This window comes from Pantherophis guttatus, chromosome 2, assembly GCF_059756535.1.
Source record: "Pantherophis guttatus breed Tessera chromosome 2, ASM5975653v1, whole genome shotgun sequence".
NCBI lineage: Eukaryota > Metazoa > Chordata > Lepidosauria > Squamata > Colubridae > Pantherophis > Pantherophis guttatus.
Genome location: NC_142064.1, coordinates 254,017,742 through 254,035,441, shown reverse-complemented (window position 1 = coordinate 254,035,441; position 17,700 = coordinate 254,017,742). Strand labels below are relative to the sequence as shown.

Sequence of the window (17,700 nt, the reverse complement as noted above, 5' to 3'; positions counted from 1 at the left end):
ACCAATGCCGTCTCTGTGCTGTATCCGGGCCTGAAACCCAATTGGTATGGATCAAGGTACCCAGCTTCATCCAGGGCCACCGGGAGCTGATGTGCCACCACAGTGTCAACAACTTTCGCAAGGAAGCAAAGGTTGGAGACCAGACGAAAGTTGCTCAAAACAGCTGGATCCAGGGCAGGCTTCTTGAGGAGGGGCCTCACCACCACCTCCTTCAAGGCGGCAGGAAAGCTACCCTCCTCTAAAGAAGAAGCTATCACTGCCTGGATCCAGCCACGTGCCACTTCCCGAGCTGAATAAACCAGCCAGGAGGGGCATGGGTCCAGTACACATATGGCCGCACTCAACTTCCCCATGATCCTGTCCACTTCGTCTGGGGTAACAGGATCGAACTCTTCCCAAAGCACGAGACCCGCCGCTTCCTCACCGTCAGACCCTGTCCAGTCAGAGTCCAAGCCGTCCCGAATCTGAGCGATCTTGTCCAGCAGATACTGGCCAAACTCCTCAGCTCGCCCTCGCATCAGGTCTTCCCCCGCCCTCTGATTCAAGAGGGAGTAGGACACCCGAAACAGGGCGGCTGGGCGATTCTCTGCGGATGCGATGACGTTTTGCTGTCGCCAGTTCCACCAGATAGGCCCGTGTAAATGATCTTAATTGTGACCGGTCAGATTCGGAACAACTGGCCCTCCAACTGCTCTCTAGGCCTCTCCTACTTCGCTTCATCCCCCGGAGCTCCTCAGTAAACCAAGGGGCCAACCGGGATCTGCGATGAGTGGGAGACCGCAAAGGCATGACCCGGTCCAGAGCCCCGGCAGCGGCCTCATCCCAGGCATCCACCAGGGTCGTGACCGGGGCGTGGGAGAGAGATAGAGGCATTATCCCAAGTTCCGTCTGGAACCTCTCCGGGTCCATCAGGCGCCTGGGGTGGAACCAGATGGTCGGTTCCGCTTCCCAGCGAGGAGGGGTGGCGTACTGGAAGCCCAACCGGAGAAGATGGTGGTCGGTCCATGACAGGGGATCAATAGCAGTCAGTCCCCCACCGAACTCCACCCGCCACTGCTCTGAGACAAAAACAAGATTGGGCGTGCGGCCCCCCTCATGTGTCGGGCCCTGAATAATTAATTAGTATTAATAACTCAGTAAGATAAAAAAAAATTAGGCAGCTTTTATGCGGCTAATGTATTTATTTGGTTATGTGCATTCAGGCTGATATTGACACTTAGTGATCACTTAGATTGACTTCTCTCCTCTTGTAATCTGTCAATTACAAAAGATATTCAGCTGGTTATATCCGGTTCGGCCAAACCTGTAGCGGTGACTGCAGGAGGCCCCGCCCACCTGCCCGGACATCATCATGTCCCATTTATTGACATTTTTTACTCTCTGCGCATGCGCGGAGGGGGCGCATGCGAATACATTTGTGAACCGAGGTGGCGCAAGGGTTAGAGTGCTGTACTGCAGCTACTTCAGCTGACTGCTAGTTCAGCAGATCAGCAGATCAAATCTCACCGGTTCAAGATTGACTCAGTCTTCCATCCTTCTGAGGTGGGTAAAATGAGGACCCAGATTGTTGGGGGCAATATGCTATTTAGTATACTGTCGATTGTTGTAAGCCACCCAGAGTCCTCGGAGAGTGGGCGGCATAGAAATATGAATAATAATAATAATAATAATAATAATAATAATAATAATAATAATAATAACCGGTAGCAAAGCTAAGTGAATACCACCCCTGGTCCACACTGCTTGGATCTGCATATATACTATACTGACAATATCCTAGGTCCATGATGGCGAACCTATGCCACAGGTGGCAAGCATAGCCGTATCGGTGGGCACGCGAGCTCCACTTAGGTGGGACCAGAAGTTGGCAAACAGGTGGTTTTCAATCTCTGGAGGGCCTCCAGAGGGGGTGGGGAAGACTGTTTTTGCCCTCCCGTGACTCCTAGAAAGGTTCTGGAGGCTGGGAAGAGCAAAAAAATGGGCCTACCATGCCATTGTGTGCCAGGAGCGTGGGGAGCATGGGGTGTGTCATGCGTGCATGCGTGGGGGCAGAGCGCATAGAATTATGGGTGTAGGCACGCACGCGCATGACCCCCACCCCCCAACCTGGCACACAATGGCAAAAAGGTTAGCCATCATTGTCCTAGGTTCTTGGAAAGATCTTTATATTAGGGGTGAAATCCAGCAGGTTGTGGAGAACCGGTAGCAGAAATTTTGAGTAGTTTGGAGAACCAGCAAATACCACCTCTGGCTGGCCCCCGAGTGGGGTGGGAATGAAGATTTTGCAATATCCTTCCCCCAGGAGTGGGGGAGGGAATGGGGATTTTGCAGTATCCTTCCCCTGCCACATCCATCAGCCACACCCACAGAACCAGTAGTAAAAAAATTTGGATTTCACTACTGCTTTATATGCATGTATAAACCAGCTAAAGAATGGGCAGTTGTGACTTCACTTGTTGTGAACAGAGAATAATAATAAATAACTTGACAAATTTATGACCTGTTTAGTCATTTTTCTGAGAAAATAAATGCAGTCCGATGTGACCAGAACACACACACACACACACACAGACAAATAAAAAAATAATTGTAGTGGCAAATGAACTAAAATATAGGTCAATGTATTTATTTAGCTAAAGTGATTAATCTGAATGACCATGAGTAGGCAAAAAAGCAGTGGTACTGGGGGAAACTTCTAACTTCCTGCTGGCTTCCCCATTGATTTTGCTTGTGGAAAGCTGGCAAGGAACACCAAAAACCACAACCGTGTGAGCAAAGGCCATAACTTTGTGAATAAAACTGGTCTGGACATCGCAGAAATTTCAATTCCACAGGAGTAATTGCTGGTGAAATTTTTACATGTTCCTTAAATTAGCTTTTTTAAAAAAAAATTAAAATAATTTTTATTAACCAATTTGTCTTTAAAAAGAACACAAAAAACAAGCACACATATATAAAAACAAAACATGTCAAGACAACTTAGCAAATTTTAGGTATCTTGATTCAAAAATTGTTGCAGTGTAATACTTGAGGGTACAAACAGATGAACAGGTAAGCATGAAGAGTTTTAGCAATATATAGGTAATAAATATAATATGACTGCTTTTTACATTTGTGAATCTTGGGACAATTATGGAATTAATCATGATGTCTAATTATTCCTTACCAATTCTTTCTGACTATCAATCACAGCCAAGGAGGCATTAAATGAAGAACAGGTCTTTAAACTGAGAGTCCAATTCTTTTCATCTTTTGATACATAGAAACATTTTCCTCTGTATCCGATCCAGAAATCTGGGCAGGCAGCACTTTGGCTTGCAAGGGAATGACAAGATGGACAAGACGTTTTTGTCTCTTTAGCTGGAAATAAAACAAAATGGACAAATCATAGAGCTCACAATTAACTACAATTCTGACACCAAAGTTTGAATAGTTAATACTAAGCTACCTCATTTAAATGGTAATTCCAGGGTTTAAGGAAACCAAGTGAGTTAACCTGTAAATACAGGTAGTCCTCATTTACCAACCACATTTGGGGCTGGCAATTCTGGTTGCAGTTGTTAAGCAAATATTCACAGCTCATCAAGTGCAAGGTTATGTGGCCGCGACTTGCAACTTCCTGTTTGCTTCCCCATTAACTTTGCTCTACAGAATCTGGCTGTGAAGGTCACCAATGATGATCATGTGACTGTGGATCTCTGTGATCTTTGTAAACATGTGCTATTTGCCCAGTGCCCAGATTGCTATTATGTGACGCTGGGAATGCTGTGACAGCCATAACTTCAAGGACTGGTCGCATATCTCCGTATTCAGCAGTCATAACTTTGAACAATTGCAGAACGTGTGTGTAAAAACACACAAACACACACACACTATATGTATATATACACAAATACATATACAACTTTATGATTTTGGGGAGGCTTAGTGCGGCCACATGTTTACTGGACCCGTGTCCCTCCTGGTTGGTACTGGCTTCCCGGGAGGTTACACGAGGCTGGCTCCAGGGCGTTATTAATGCTTCCTTGAGTGAGGGTCACTTCCCCGCTGCCCTGAAAGAGGCGGTGGTGAGGCCTCTCCTCAAGAAGCCGTCCCTGGACCCAGCAATATTGGCTAACTATCGTCCTGTCTCCAACCTTCGCTTCATTGCGAAGGTTGTTGAGAGTGTGGTCGCGCAACAGTTTCCACAATTCCTGGAGGAAACATCCTATCTGGATCCGTTCCAGTCAGGTTTCAGGTCTGGGCACAGCACGGAAACGGCATTGGTCGCGCTGGTTGATGATCTCTGGAGGGCTCGGGACAGGGGTTATTCCTCTGTTCTGGTCCTATTAGATCTCTCAGCGGCTTTTGATACCATCGACCATGGTATCATGCTGCACCGGCTGGAAGAGTTGGGGGTGGGAGGCACCGTGTTACGGTGGTTCTCCTCCTTTCTCTCCGACCGGTCGCAGTTTGTGTTGGCAGGGGGGCAGAGGTCGACCTCGAGGCCTCTCATTTGTGGAGTGCCGCAGGGATCGGTCCTCTCGCCCCTTCTGTTCAACATTTATGTGAAGCCGCTGGGCGAGATCATCCGTGGCTTTGGGGTGAGATACCACCAGTACGCTGATGACACCCAGCTGTACATCTCCACCCCAGGCCACCCCAACGATGCCCTTGAAGTGATGTCCCAGTGCCTGGAGGCTGTGCGGATCTGGATGGGGAGGAACAGGCTCAGGCTCAACCCTTCCAAGACTGAGTGGCTGTGGCTCCCGGCATCCCGATATAGTCAGTTGACTCCATCACTGACTATTGGGGGCGAGTCTTTGGCCCCCACTGAAAGGGCTCGCAATCTGGGAGTCCTCCTGGATAGGCAGCTGTCTTTGGAGGAACATCTGACGGCTGTTACCAGGGGGACCTTTTATCAGGTTCGCCTGATTCGCCAGTTGCGGCCCTTTCTTGATCGGGATTCCCTGTGCACAGTCACTCATGCCCTCGTCACCTCTCGCCTTGACTACTGTAACGCTCTCTACATGGGGCTCCCCTTGAAGAGCACCCGGAGGCTCCAGCTGGTCCAGAATGCAGCAGCGCGGGTAGTGATGGGAGCAACATGGCGCTCCCATGTAACACCACTCCTGCGCGAGCTGCACTGGCTCCCGGTGGTCTTCCGGGTGCGCTTCAAGGTGTTGGTTATCACCTTTAAAGCGCTCCATGGCATAGGGCCTAGCTATCTCCGAGACCGCCTGCTGCTACCGACGACCTCCCATCGACCCGTGCGCTCCCACAGAGAGGGCCTCCTCAGGGTGCCATCAGCCAAACAATGTAGGCTGGTGGCCCCCAGGGGGAGGGCTTTCTCTGTGGGGGCTCCCACCCTCTGGAATCAGTTGCCCCCGGAGATAAGAAGAATCCAGGACCTCAATGCCTTCCGTCGTTCCCTGAAAACCTATCTTTTTCAGCAAGCCGGGTTGGCTTAAGAAGAAATTTTAAAATTTTTAAATCCTTTTAATTAGTCTGTGATTTTTAATTTTTTGGGCCAAATTTTATATATATTTTTAAATGTTTTAATATTTGTATTCTATGTTTTTTATCTTGGCTGTACACCGCCCTGAGTCCTCAGGGAGAAGGGCGGTATATAAATTTGAAATTAAATTAAATTAAATTAAATTAAATAATGTAATTTTAGATTCGCATCCTGAATATGTATCAGTACACTTCTTGTACCTCCTACCTGATGCAAATAACTGTTTACTAGGTTGCAAGATAGTCCCCAATTTAGAGATCTTAGCTTGCATTTATTTAAAATACGGGTGCATTAAGGTCAGCAGTTAAAGATGCTGAGCTTGTCAGCTGGAAAGCTGACAGTCCAGGTTCAAGACCCGAGCACCATGAAATGGGGTGAGCTCCCATTACTTGCTCCAGCTCCTGCCCACCTAGTAGTTCGAAAGCATGCAAATGTGAGTAGAAAAATAGGTACCACTTTGGTGGGAAGATAACAGCATTCCATGTGCCTCAATGTATAGTCATGCAGGCCACATGAGGGAGATATCTTTGGACAACACTATGTGTTGAGCTATAAAACGGAGACGAGCACTGCCCCCTAGAGTCGATTTGCCCTTTTACATTCATTGCTTCCTTGGGTTTCCTTTGTTCCAGAAAACTTCCCTGCTGTTTGGGCTTAGCCAGCTCCTTCTTCAGATGCTGTAGTGTCAAGCAATAGGATGCTAAAGAAAAATCGTAAGCACAGTCGCAGTCACATGACTTTCCACTTAACAATTGTGGCACCTGAGCAATTGAGATGCCTGAACAAGTTGGTATCGCTAAGCGAGGAGTATCTATATTGTTCTATCTAAGGGGAGAGTTAGCAACTGTGAGTGCAGAATTTAGCAGTTAGTTAAATAAGTCTGGGAAAGCATCTGGTGTCAATTCTGAAGCAAACCTGGCTGAAACCATCTTTATGGCTTCAGGGTTGGCATGGGGGTGGGAATAGATAGTTGGAGTTTTGTGGTCAAAACACAAAGTTTTCCTGTGGGAACCAAGGACATTTCAACAGGTGGCTGGAAAGAGGAGTAGAATAACCAAGCAACCAGCCAGCACCTCTATTGGACAATGTGGCAGATGACTTTGGGGGGGAGGGGGAACTTCCATTTTTTAATTAGGTGAAAACCACGGGAACTTTCAGAGTCGGTTTTCCCCAGTTGTGCCAATATGATGTATCCAATAAACTGTTCTTTGAGGAATCTACCTGCTTTGGAGTTCTGCTTTCAATGGGTGCATTACTTGGAACGCTGACATCTGGCAGATTTCTGATCAATTAAAAGGTACCAATTTTTTTAAGAAAGAGCAGTATTGTTTTATGCCAGGCAGAAGATAAACAGACCAGATTTTCACTCTTCAGCAAGTCATTTAGATAAATACGAACATGTAAAAAGCAAGTTCATTGCATATTTCTCAATTTAGAGAAATGGTATAAAGTGAATTATGGAACGCTTTGCATGAAAATGAAAGATGGCTGCTGAAGGCAGTTAAGAGTTGTTTATGAAGGGAATGAAATACTTATGAGAATAAATAGACATTTTGTAAATGGCACTACATTTGAGTAGGGAAAAATATAAAGATGCTGTGTTAAATGCATTATGGGTAGATGGGTAGGAACTTTGTGTTGAGATTAGAGTGAGTGAATTTTTGTACACAGATGAATGCCCCAGCTGTGGCTCAGAGTCTGAATAATTGGCAGTGAATGTTGCATGGATTGTATGAAGCAATGAACACTATGGCTCTAAAAAGGAATGTATTTGGTATGTTTTTTTGACAGGGAAAATTGAGCGAATGGCTGTAGGTTATATATTTAATGGCCAAAAATTAGAGCTAGTAGATAAATAGGTATACCTTGATAGAATTTTTAATACAGATGTAAAATGGATGAAGAGACTTTAAGAGTGCAAATGCTGGTAAAAAGGAGGGGGAGAGGCTACATGATCTGTTGCAAGGAATGAACATCAAATTAAAGTGGCTTGTGTATAAAAGTGTAGTTCTGATTTTGTTGTGTGTTCTTTGAAACTTTGTCATCTGATGGGACTTAGGGGTGCCTCTTCTGTTATGGTGATTTTTTAGTCCTATGAACGAGGAAGAGGCAGGGATAAACCATTTCCAAAATGCTGCCATGAAAACTGCAGGGACATGTCAGGTTCAGGTTCAGGTTTATTGGATTTATATATCGCCCTTCTCCCGAAGGACTCAGGGCAGTGCACAGTCATAATAAAACACAAGTCATACAAAAATTATGTCCAGGCAGTTGCCAGGAGTCAAAAACTGACTTGATGGCACCACTTTAAAACCTCTCAAAAAAGCTACAGTGGAAATGGAATGGTTGAGTGCGTGTGATAAAACCAGAAGAGATATGGTCAAAAATGAAAGGAATTATGGAATCAAATGCTAATTTATGTTGGATCATGCTCTCTTCTTTCTGCCCCCTTTCCCCATCCATCTGCACTGGGTTTGTCCTACCTTTCATATAACAGTATTTCCTTCCTGGAGCATTTGTAAGAGTACCAAAAAAGATGGCAATCACAGCAGTGCAATAAAATTCTTCCCTTTGTGGATATGAAGGAAACATTTGACACAGGACCCACAGAAGTCCTAGCTTCAATTGCACTGCAGAAAGCATCATTTTTACTGATTTGACAAACACACACACAGTTGCTGCCAACTTCCTTCCAAATCGTTCTGTGGTTTAAATGCATGTAGCGATCTTGATGTAAACAATAACAACTATGGACAAAGTTAAATAGAAATGTCTCACTACTTACCAGCCAATGAAATTATAACGATAATCAAAACAATGATCAGAATAACAGCTGCTATGATGATTTTTTTGTCTGAAATGTACTTAAGTACGCGATCTGAAAAACAAGACAGGAAAATATCAGGAGATGAAATTCAAGATTTTATTGTGATTGTTTTGTTTTTGTTGTCTTGTAAGCTGCCCAGGTTGTAGTCATACTATAAGTGGCTATGTAGGACAGGCAGACACTATGGTGTATTAAGACAAACAGATGGACAGACAGACAGAGGGAAAGGATCAGCTACTCTTAATGTCAGAGACTATTTACCAGAAACAACTGGCTGTAGTTTGTATGAACAGTTTTCGTGTTCTGTATGTTAGAACTTGGAATCTTCAGTTTTGTGTGTTGCAGCTGGCATATGAAACTGTAAGGCAGGGGAATTTAGGAAAGGAAGTTGTAAATATTTGGACAACTTTTGGTTGGAAAAGTCTGATGTATTTCCATGTGTTGACAATTCAAGTTTTTGGTCTGACTGGCAGCTGCCGATTCTGCCACAAATAAACCCTGAATCACCCTTCTCTCCACAAGGAAAGACAGAAGGCAGCAGTTAGTGTGACTCAAAGGAGACCAGAAAACACAGCCTTGTTGTCTGTTGTGTGTGGCTTTCAGGTTTCTTTCTCCAAAGAACAGATCAAGTGGATCAGGAGTGTCTAAGATCCTCCATCTTTCTCATAATCGTGGGAGACACAAATTTAATCTAAATCCCACCACTTATAAATGTCCAACTGTCCTGCCAGAAAGAAAGGCTGGCAACCCCTTTGGAGAATGTCATGTCCAAAAATGTAATATTCCAAAATACTATTTCCAGTAATTGTTTTCCACAATTGCAAATATTTTTCCATAAGGCAATGTGGGAAGGAGGTTGACAACAATGAACACACGCGAGAGGGAGGAGCTGGAAAAATAGGCAAAGCAAAACAAAAACAAACGTCAGTTGCCAAATGTAATGCAAAAAAAAAAAAAAAGAAAAGAAATATTCATGAATGAGACAATAAAACAAGACAAGGCATGTAGGGATTGAAGAATGACATTGGGCCGAATGCAGCAAACCTCTTCTGTTTCTGGTGTCATTCTTCTTCCTGGATGATCTCATTCTTGCTCTGGTCTGTGTTATCTGACCTTCTTCTGAACAGGTGAACAGGGAGGAGGATTTGTCAATTAGAATACTGTTGCTTGCCTGCCTTTTTGTCTGCCTGTAAAAACTGTATAAAAAATAAAGCTCTCTGCGAGAGCGAGAAAGACATCTTAGAGCAAATATCTGGCCTCTGATTTTCTACATCAAAGGGACGGTCCTTTGCGGGAAGCAACAGCCGAACATACTCATTGTCGTCTGGATATAGACCCCTGATATCTTCATCCTACGTGGATCCCTAATGGTGAGTATGGGTTGCAATCTTTCTCAATATCAGAAAGCTCATGCGCGGGAACTTAGATTTCTATTACACAAGTCTGGCATGACGACGTGCGAGACTGGCATAAGGAAACTGGTAGTTGAGATAGGGAAACATTGTCTCTTTTATCCGGAACAGGGGACACCTTGTTTACGAGATAGAACAAAGATAGGGCATGCTTTACATCTTGAACCTAGGTCTTCAGTGCAAATATTACATCAGTGGTATCAATGCCATCAAGCAATAGAAAAATATGGCTCTGATGCTTTGGAAGGGCAACAATTAACTACAAGCCCTCCACCCGATTATGATAAAAGTTAAAATTGTCACCCCAAAACCATCTTTAATTGAACCATCAGCTCCTTCTGAAGGAGCTAGTTACACTCCCAATAGGCAGATTTTAGAGAAACAGTTAGAAAAGTGGGGGGGAGGGAATATAGAAGAAATTGCTGATATGTTTTCTGTTTGTCCACCGGTTGCAACTTTGCAAGTTTCTTCTGAATGTGCTTATCGAGCCTTCAGAAAAGTGCCTGTTTCTGGAAAGCCTCAACAAGCCTTCTCTAACATCAGGCAAAAGGCTAAAGACAAGGCCACTTCTGAACACCGAAGAGCAATTGTTGGGCTGGGAAAAGATCCTGATTTGGCAGATAAGATTAAAGCATGTCAAGATATAAGAACATCTTCTTAGCAAACTAATTTGTTATCAGCTGCTTTATCACCAGGCAGCAAACCTCAAGGAAAGTGTTACAATTGTGGAAAACCTGGTTATTTTAAAACGGTGTAAAAATCCAAATGGGGAGGGCATGTCTGTAACATCTCGCCTCTCTTTCATCAGGGATCAAAACCCTGGTATATCATCGTATGGATGACATTTTAATTGGAGCGCCAAAAATACAATCTAACTGGCTTTCTGAAATACAAAATGATTTATGTGTCTATGGATTGCAAATTGCCCCAGAAAAAATACAGCTGTACTTTCCTTACTTATCTAGGACATAAAATGTTGCAGTCTTTTTCTGCTCTGGCTTTTCCTTGTCTAAATTTACCCAAAGTTATTTCCTTAGTAAATTTGCAACAATTGCTGGGTACTATTAATTGGGTCCGCCCATATTTTTCTCTACCTACGCATTTACTTAGTCCATTATTTGAATTATTGACTAAAGGGAAAAAGCCTGGAGATATAATTATAGTTCCATCTGTAGTATTTGCTACAGTTGAGAAAATTAATAACATCTTGAGTACTCAGTTTGTGGATCGAATCCCTCATAGAGATTGTCAGTTATCTCTTTTAATATTCCCTAAACTACCCACAGGAGTTTTGGCTGTTTTAGAACAGCAAAAAGTATATTGCATTGAATGGCTTTATTTGCCTCATATACCATCTAAAAATGTTTTGCCCTTTGCTGAAATCATAACCTCAGGGCGTACTCGAGCTTGTCGAAGAAATGGAACTGATTTAATAAATATTCTTTCTATCTCAAAATCTTTCACTTTTATTTTCAGAATAATTTATCTCTTCAGTGTGCATTAACCGATTATGTTGGTTGTATTTCATATCATCTGCCTAAAGATCCTAGGTTTACTTGTTAAATGACTTCCTCTTTTCCTGTTCGCCCATTGCTTTCTCCTTCTCCACTATCACAAGTTCTTACTGTTTTTTCTGATGGAGGACGAACGAGAGGAGCGATTGCTTACAAGGATCCTCATGACGATATTTGGAAAGTGTCCTACACTGCAGTGCAGTCTTCATTTCAACATTCAGAATTGTCTGCTGTTATCTTAGCTTTCCATACTTTTTCTCAACAGCCTTTTAATCTGATCTCTGACTCTCGGTATGTGTGTCAACTTATTTTTAATCTTCCAGGTGCTTATATCACGCCCAGGATTGACTCCAATTTTATGGCCCTATTTCTCACTTTACAGCAATTACTACACGACCAGCAGCATTTATATTTTGTCTCTCACATACGCAGTCATTCATCCCTTCCTGGGCCTCTTTCTGAAGGCAACAGTCATGCTGATGCTGCTGTTTATGTTTTACCCATTTTTTAGTCATTCTTTTTTCCATCAAAATGCCAGGGGACTGGCACAAGCTTGCCACATTCCACTAGAGCAAGCTAAGCAAATAGTTTCATCCTGTCCCCAATGTCCTGGAGCATCCCCCTCAGGGGACACAGGAGTTAATCCCCGTGGTCTCACCTCTAATCAATTATGGCAAATGGATGTTACCCATGTTCCCTCTTTGGGTCCTTGGAAATATATTCATTTATCTATTGATACCTATTCTGGAGCAATTTGGGCTACGCCTCAATGAGGGGAAACAGTTAATCGTGTTATTTCTCATCTTTTTTTCAGCCATTACGGCTTTGGGTAAGCCCTCTTCTTTAAAAACAGATAATGGGCCTGCCTATTCTTCACAGGCTTTTTTGCAATTTTGTACAACCTGGAATATTGTTCTTACTCATGGTCTTCCCTATAATTCCACGGGTCAAGCTATTCTGGAATGTGCTAATAGGTCCTTTAAGGACTACCTTCACAAACAAATAAAAAAAAAAGAGGGCTCTCTTTTGCTCAAATTTGTCATGGGTAACACAACAGGTTACAAAAGTTTTATTTACCTTAAATCAATTGAATTTTTCAATTTCTAATTCAACTGCTTATCAGAGGTATTTTCAACAAAAAACAAGTTTGCCTCCTCCTCTGGTATATTATAGACAAAACATGGTTAGGACTGGTCCCTTTAATTACTTGGGGGCGTGGCTATGCTGCTGTGTTTACAGCTACAGGGCCTTTGTGGGTTCTAGCATGTTGTTTTCGTCCAGCCAAGGATGTCGTGGCACCAACCTCTGAATCCTATCCCAGAGATGGCAACGGTGACTCTACACCAATCCGATCCTGTCGGGTCAGTCATCCAGTGACATGGGGAGATGTGAAGAATTTGAGCACCAAAGCGCAGGCAGTACTGCAGCAGCAACAAGTAGAACAAACACCCGAGAATTTGTGCGCTGCCATTTTTTGCGGTTTTAACTGCCAATTCTGTAGCCATAATTTGTTTGTGTTTGATTGTTAATAACTGTACTTTGGCATCAGCAGCTGCCATATCACCAAAACATTCGCTTGAAACAAAACTTATGGGTGCAGCTTGCAAACATCACAAAAACGGATGCCTTTTGTTTGTCTGAAGTTTATAATATGGAAAATTTGCTTTCTACATGTTTAATCTCTGTATGTATCCCTGCTGTAGTAATTCAAAACTTTACTAATTTGAGTAACATTTTAGATGAGTCAGGAAACATTCAGCATCAACTTAAAATTTTGTATAATTTGGCCTGTCATTTGTGTTATTTTAATTGGAGGATACTGTTTTGTTCAGTGTATTTCTTCCTTTTGCAATATATGTATAACTGCATTTTGCTTTAAATCCCTTCCTACACTGTCTCAAAGTCATGCCTTATATAAGCAACTGCAAAGAGATTCCTCTTCTGATAATAACGTCTTTTTTCTGGCCCCTCATAAGAGGATGGCTTCACAAGCGAAATAAAAAAGAGTGGGATGTAGGGATTGAAGAATGACATTGGATCAAATGCAGCAAACTGCTTCTGTTTTTGGTGTCATTCTTCTTCTTCCTGGATGATCTCATTCTTGCTCTGACCTGTGTTATCTGACCTTCTTCTGAGCGGGTGAACAGGGAGGAGGATTTGCCAATTAGAACACTGTTGCTTGCCTGCCTTTTTATCTGCCTGTAAAAACTGTATAAAAAATAAAGCTCTCTGCAAGAGCGAGACAGACATCTTTGATCAGAGCAAATACCTGGCCTCTGATTTTCTACAAGGGCATGTCTGAATGTAAATACAAGGTTTATCACACGCAATCAAATATTTTTAATGTGCTACTGAGGAATCCTTGTTAGAGGCAGTGGCAGATTACAGATTATCAGAGTTGGAAGGGACCTTGTAGGTCAGCTGGTCCAACCCCCTGCCCAAGCAGGAGACCCTACACCATTTCTGACAGATGGCAGTCCAATCTTTTCTTGAAAGTCTCCAGTGTTGAAGCTCCCACAACTTCCGAAGGCAAGCTCTTCCATTGGTTGATTATTCTCACTGTCAGAACATTTCTCCTTATTTCTAGATTGAATATCTTCTTGATTAGTTTCCCTCCATTATTCCTTGTCTGGCCTTCAGGTGTTTTTCTGTCCCAGAAAAAGGTACCAGAAAAACATTCTCTGCAAATGTGCTTGCCCTCTGCAAAGCAGTTCTAAGGAACCTCAGCTGCATAGCAACACAAGTTATTATGGGAAACAACTGAGGAAGAGGAAAAGAGAAGTACAGGCACTTGAAGGAATATTTAGAAGAGAAACCACATTGCACAGAAAAGCACCGTGAAAAACAGAGCATTCCAACACAACCTCCTCATTTTCTCCAACATCAATTAATCAGATCTTGTTCTTTGAGAGAAAGATATTGACATCAATTTCTTCCTCTTCAGATGGCTGATCTGGATTTTCCCCTCCAAACCCAACTGCCCAAAGTCAGTGGCAGGGTTTCTCTTCTGAAAATGGGAAATACTGACATGGGAAACTTACCAGTGGTTAGCCTCAATTTCCTCTCTTCAAAGCCAGGGGAAAAAAAGATAAAGGATCCTGTTTTTTTTTAACCTTTGTGTGGTCCAGCGCCACCCACTGTGTTTTATTACTTCCCCCTCCAAGATTACAAAGCCCCCCAGGCAGGTGTTAGCCTTTATTTTTACCAGCATTTCTTGCCCTCTTTGCATCAGACCTTCGAGCAGAAAATTCAGTTGTCACCTCAGGAGTCAGATTATCACAACATCCAGAATCTCCATCCCCTACAGAAAGGCAGAATGTCCCAAGAATGACAATAAATAGAGATATGGTCTACTTTTGCTATTGAGAAGATGCTGCCCACAATACCCAACCAGGGCTCCCTCTTTCTTTCTTTTTTTTTTCTTTTTTTTAAAATTTGATTTATATGCCGCCCTTCTCCAAAGACTCAGGGCGGCTTACAATGTGCTCAGCAATAGCCTTCATCCTTTTGTATATTTGTACAAAGTCAGCTTATTGCCCCCACAAACTGGGTCCTCATTTCACCTACCTTAGAAAGGATGGAAGGCTGAGTCAACCTTGAGCCTTGGCGAGATTCGAACCCTGCAGTAATTGCAGGCAGCTGGTCTTAATAACCAGCTTAATAACAGGGTGCCTTAAAACCCTGTACTACCCAGGCTCTTTCCCAGTCAAAACAATTTAAAGAAATATTTTAAGTAGCTGAAACCCATAAAGATCCCAAAATTCTGAAGCACTGAATGTTCACTGGCAGAACTGCAACATTTTAGGTGACTGTATTAGGGGGTAGCACCCATGTCATAGGACAAAATTGGGCATGGATCTGGGGGATTTCCACTGCTTTTGTGGTGCACATTGGAAGACCTTCTTGCTTTTGCACAAGCAGGTATGTATATTGCTGAATTATGTCTGAAACTGACATTCCACATAGAATCCCAGGTATGAAACTCTCTGATTTACTCAATGAGCCTCTTAAAGCTTAGAAGATTATCTGGCAGAGTCCTCTCTGATGTTCTTCCTGGTTGGTTGGTTGATTGGAATTTGAGTGTTTGCTCCCAGTACACCTCTTATCAGAAGAACCAAGGATGACTGAAGAAAACAATCCTACAGGCAACCAGTTCTCTTACCAGTTCTCCTTAATTCTAGCTTCAGTCCAGTCATCTCCAAAAGTTGCAGATCAAAACTTTGGCCCATTCAAATTTGCTTTTTCAACTCATGCCTGCCTTACTTATTGCGATTCCTCTGCTTAGAATAGAAACCAATGTTTTTAGCCATAGAATCAATGAAGAGTTTTTCCTCTGATTTCATTAGTACTCTAGGGCTTTTCTCCTGCTCTCTGTAATTCTCAGCTAGATGAAAGAAAGATCTGAAGGCCTCACCTGTAATTTTTCCCGACATCTTTCAAGCTTTCTGTGGTCATCCCATCCCCCCCACCAAAAAATCAGGATTCAGACTGTATGGAAAGAAAAGAAATTGGTATTACTCATTTCTGCACTGGAATGTATTAGTGAGGTATTACTATGGAAAAGATACTGCTGCTCTGGCCCACCACTGCTTGGCTTTCCTGCGGTTTGCGTGGCACATCTGGATTGCCTGCCTTCCCCTTCTGCCTCTGCCTGTATCGCCGTATGAAGACGAGCCTCATGCTGCCTGCCGCTCTGGCCCACCGACGCTCAGTGGCACGTCAGGATTGCCTGCCACCCCCCACTCCCGTTTCTGCCTGCTGCTCGCACAGGTAATCAACTCACCTGTGCTGAGTGGGCTGCGGCTGGTGCCAGACACCATTGGCTCATTACGCGCTCATTATCTATGCTGGCCAAGCCCACCCTCCTTCACTAGGGTTTATTTTGGGGGTAGGGCTTATATTAGGCACACGCATAAAAAACAGTCTAGGGCCGTGATGGCAAACCTATGGCATGCATGCCACAGGTGGCACGTGGAGCCATATTGGTGGGCATGTGAGTGTTGTCCTAGCTCAGCTCTGGTGCGCATGTGTGTGCCGGCCAGCTGATTTTTGGGCCTTCTGGGCCCACCGGAAGTTGGGAAACAGGCCATTTCTGGCCTCTGGAGGGCCTCCGTTGGGGGCTGGGAAGGCCATTTTCGCCCTCCCCAGGCTCCTAGAAAGGGTCTGGAGCCTGGGGAGAACTAAAAACGGGCCTACTGGGGCTACCAGGCCATCACATGCTAAAAGCGGGGAGAGTGGGGCGGTTCACACGCTCATGTGTGGGGGCAGCACACTGAATTATGTGTGAGGGCACGCGCACACACAGCTGCCACGTGCTCCCCCCCGCTTTTGGCATGCGGTGGCAAAAAGGTTAGCCATCACTGGTCTAGGGCTTATATTTGGGATAGGTCTTATTTTTTTAGGGAAACACGGTATTTATCTCTTAATTTTCATGCTCTACCTTTTCTTCAAGTAGTCATCTACCTGAAATAATTCACATACCTGATCTTCCCCTTCCAGTTTCACCCTTCAGATGATCCTCTGAGTGAGATGCAGTGCAGCTATTCCAAAGATGAACAAATGAAAACTGTGGGTCACAACCAATTTAAATTTCAGACCAGCCTTCTCCTCATTGTTTCATTAAGAACCATAGTCTCTGGAAATAAATAAATGAATCAGTCCTGTATATCCCAAGGAGCAGGATGCACAATGATAGAAAATCCACACAAACACACAAAAGAAGAAGAGTTGCCTTGTTTGCCTAGAGCAGGGGGCAGCAACCTTAAACACTCAAAGGGCCACAAAGGTCCTAACCCGAAGCCCCTGTTCAATTCTGGAGCCAGAAGTCCGGTTCCCCCACCATAGAGTTTCCTCGTAGCATGGCGTTCTGTCCTAACCGAAAGCCCTATCCATCGTGGAGCCAACTAGCAATAGGGAGCCACAGCAGAGGGATGAAAGAGCCACATGCAGCTCCAGAGCTGCAGATTGCTGACCTCTGGCCTAGAGGAATTTGGCTTGCAAATTCCCCTCCCCACCCCATAATCTTTAACAATAAACCCATTCTGATTAACAATAAACCCACGTGAGCCATAATATCTTGTGGATATTATCAACATTTTCCTCTGTTTTCTCTGTGATGACTGAAAACAGAATGCAAACTAGATTTAAGCCAAACGCCTTCTCAAAAAGGCTTTTGTTACCCCTAAATATTTCAGAGTGTAGGTGAAACACGTTTTAAATGGCTGGAAAACATGAGAAATGCATTTTTAAAAAAATTTCATGCTATGCCAGCCTCCTCACAAAGCAGCTGATTATATCAGTCAGGCTTATTTTTGCAGGAGAGCTGTACTAGGGATTTGAGAGCTGTACTAGGGATTCGAACCAGTGGTGAAATCTAAAATTTGTTACTACCGGTTCTGTGGGCGTGGCTTGGTGGTGGAGGGGGGTAACGTGACTGGGTGGGCGTGGCCA

At 43.7% G+C, this 17,700-nt stretch overlaps 1 protein-coding gene and 1 long non-coding RNA gene across 9 annotated transcripts in view; one reads left to right on the top strand and one right to left on the bottom strand.

Moving 5' to 3' along the window:
- The window catches only part of LOC117667960 (C-type lectin domain family 2 member D-like), a 29,016-nt gene that overhangs the window by 6,472 nt on the left and 4,844 nt on the right, over positions 1–17,700 (bottom strand). For 5 of the 8 annotated variants that reach the window (XR_015732704.1, XM_087888106.1, XM_087888105.1 and 2 more), the window contains 6 exons: positions 16,732–16,885; positions 15,665–15,738; positions 14,456–14,551; positions 9,369–9,443; positions 8,283–8,375; positions 3,167–3,360 (listed from right to left, as the gene is read on the bottom strand). Coding sequence is in view for 7 of the 8 variants with exons in the window: in XM_087888106.1 (XP_087744232.1) it covers positions 3,167–3,360; positions 8,283–8,375; positions 9,369–9,443; positions 14,456–14,551; positions 15,665–15,683 (477 nt within the window). In the remaining variant the exon portion in view is untranslated. The remainder of the gene's footprint in view (positions 1–3,166; positions 3,361–8,282; positions 8,376–9,368; positions 9,444–14,455; positions 14,552–15,664; positions 15,739–16,731; positions 16,886–17,700) is intronic. The other 3 variants (XM_087888108.1, XM_034421590.3, XM_087888109.1) reach the window with 2 other exon arrangements.
- Positions 9,438–13,503, top strand: LOC148115601 (uncharacterized). The gene is made up of 2 exons (XR_015732705.1): positions 9,438–9,694; positions 12,532–13,503. It is a non-coding gene; the product is annotated as an uncharacterized LOC148115601 (long non-coding RNA).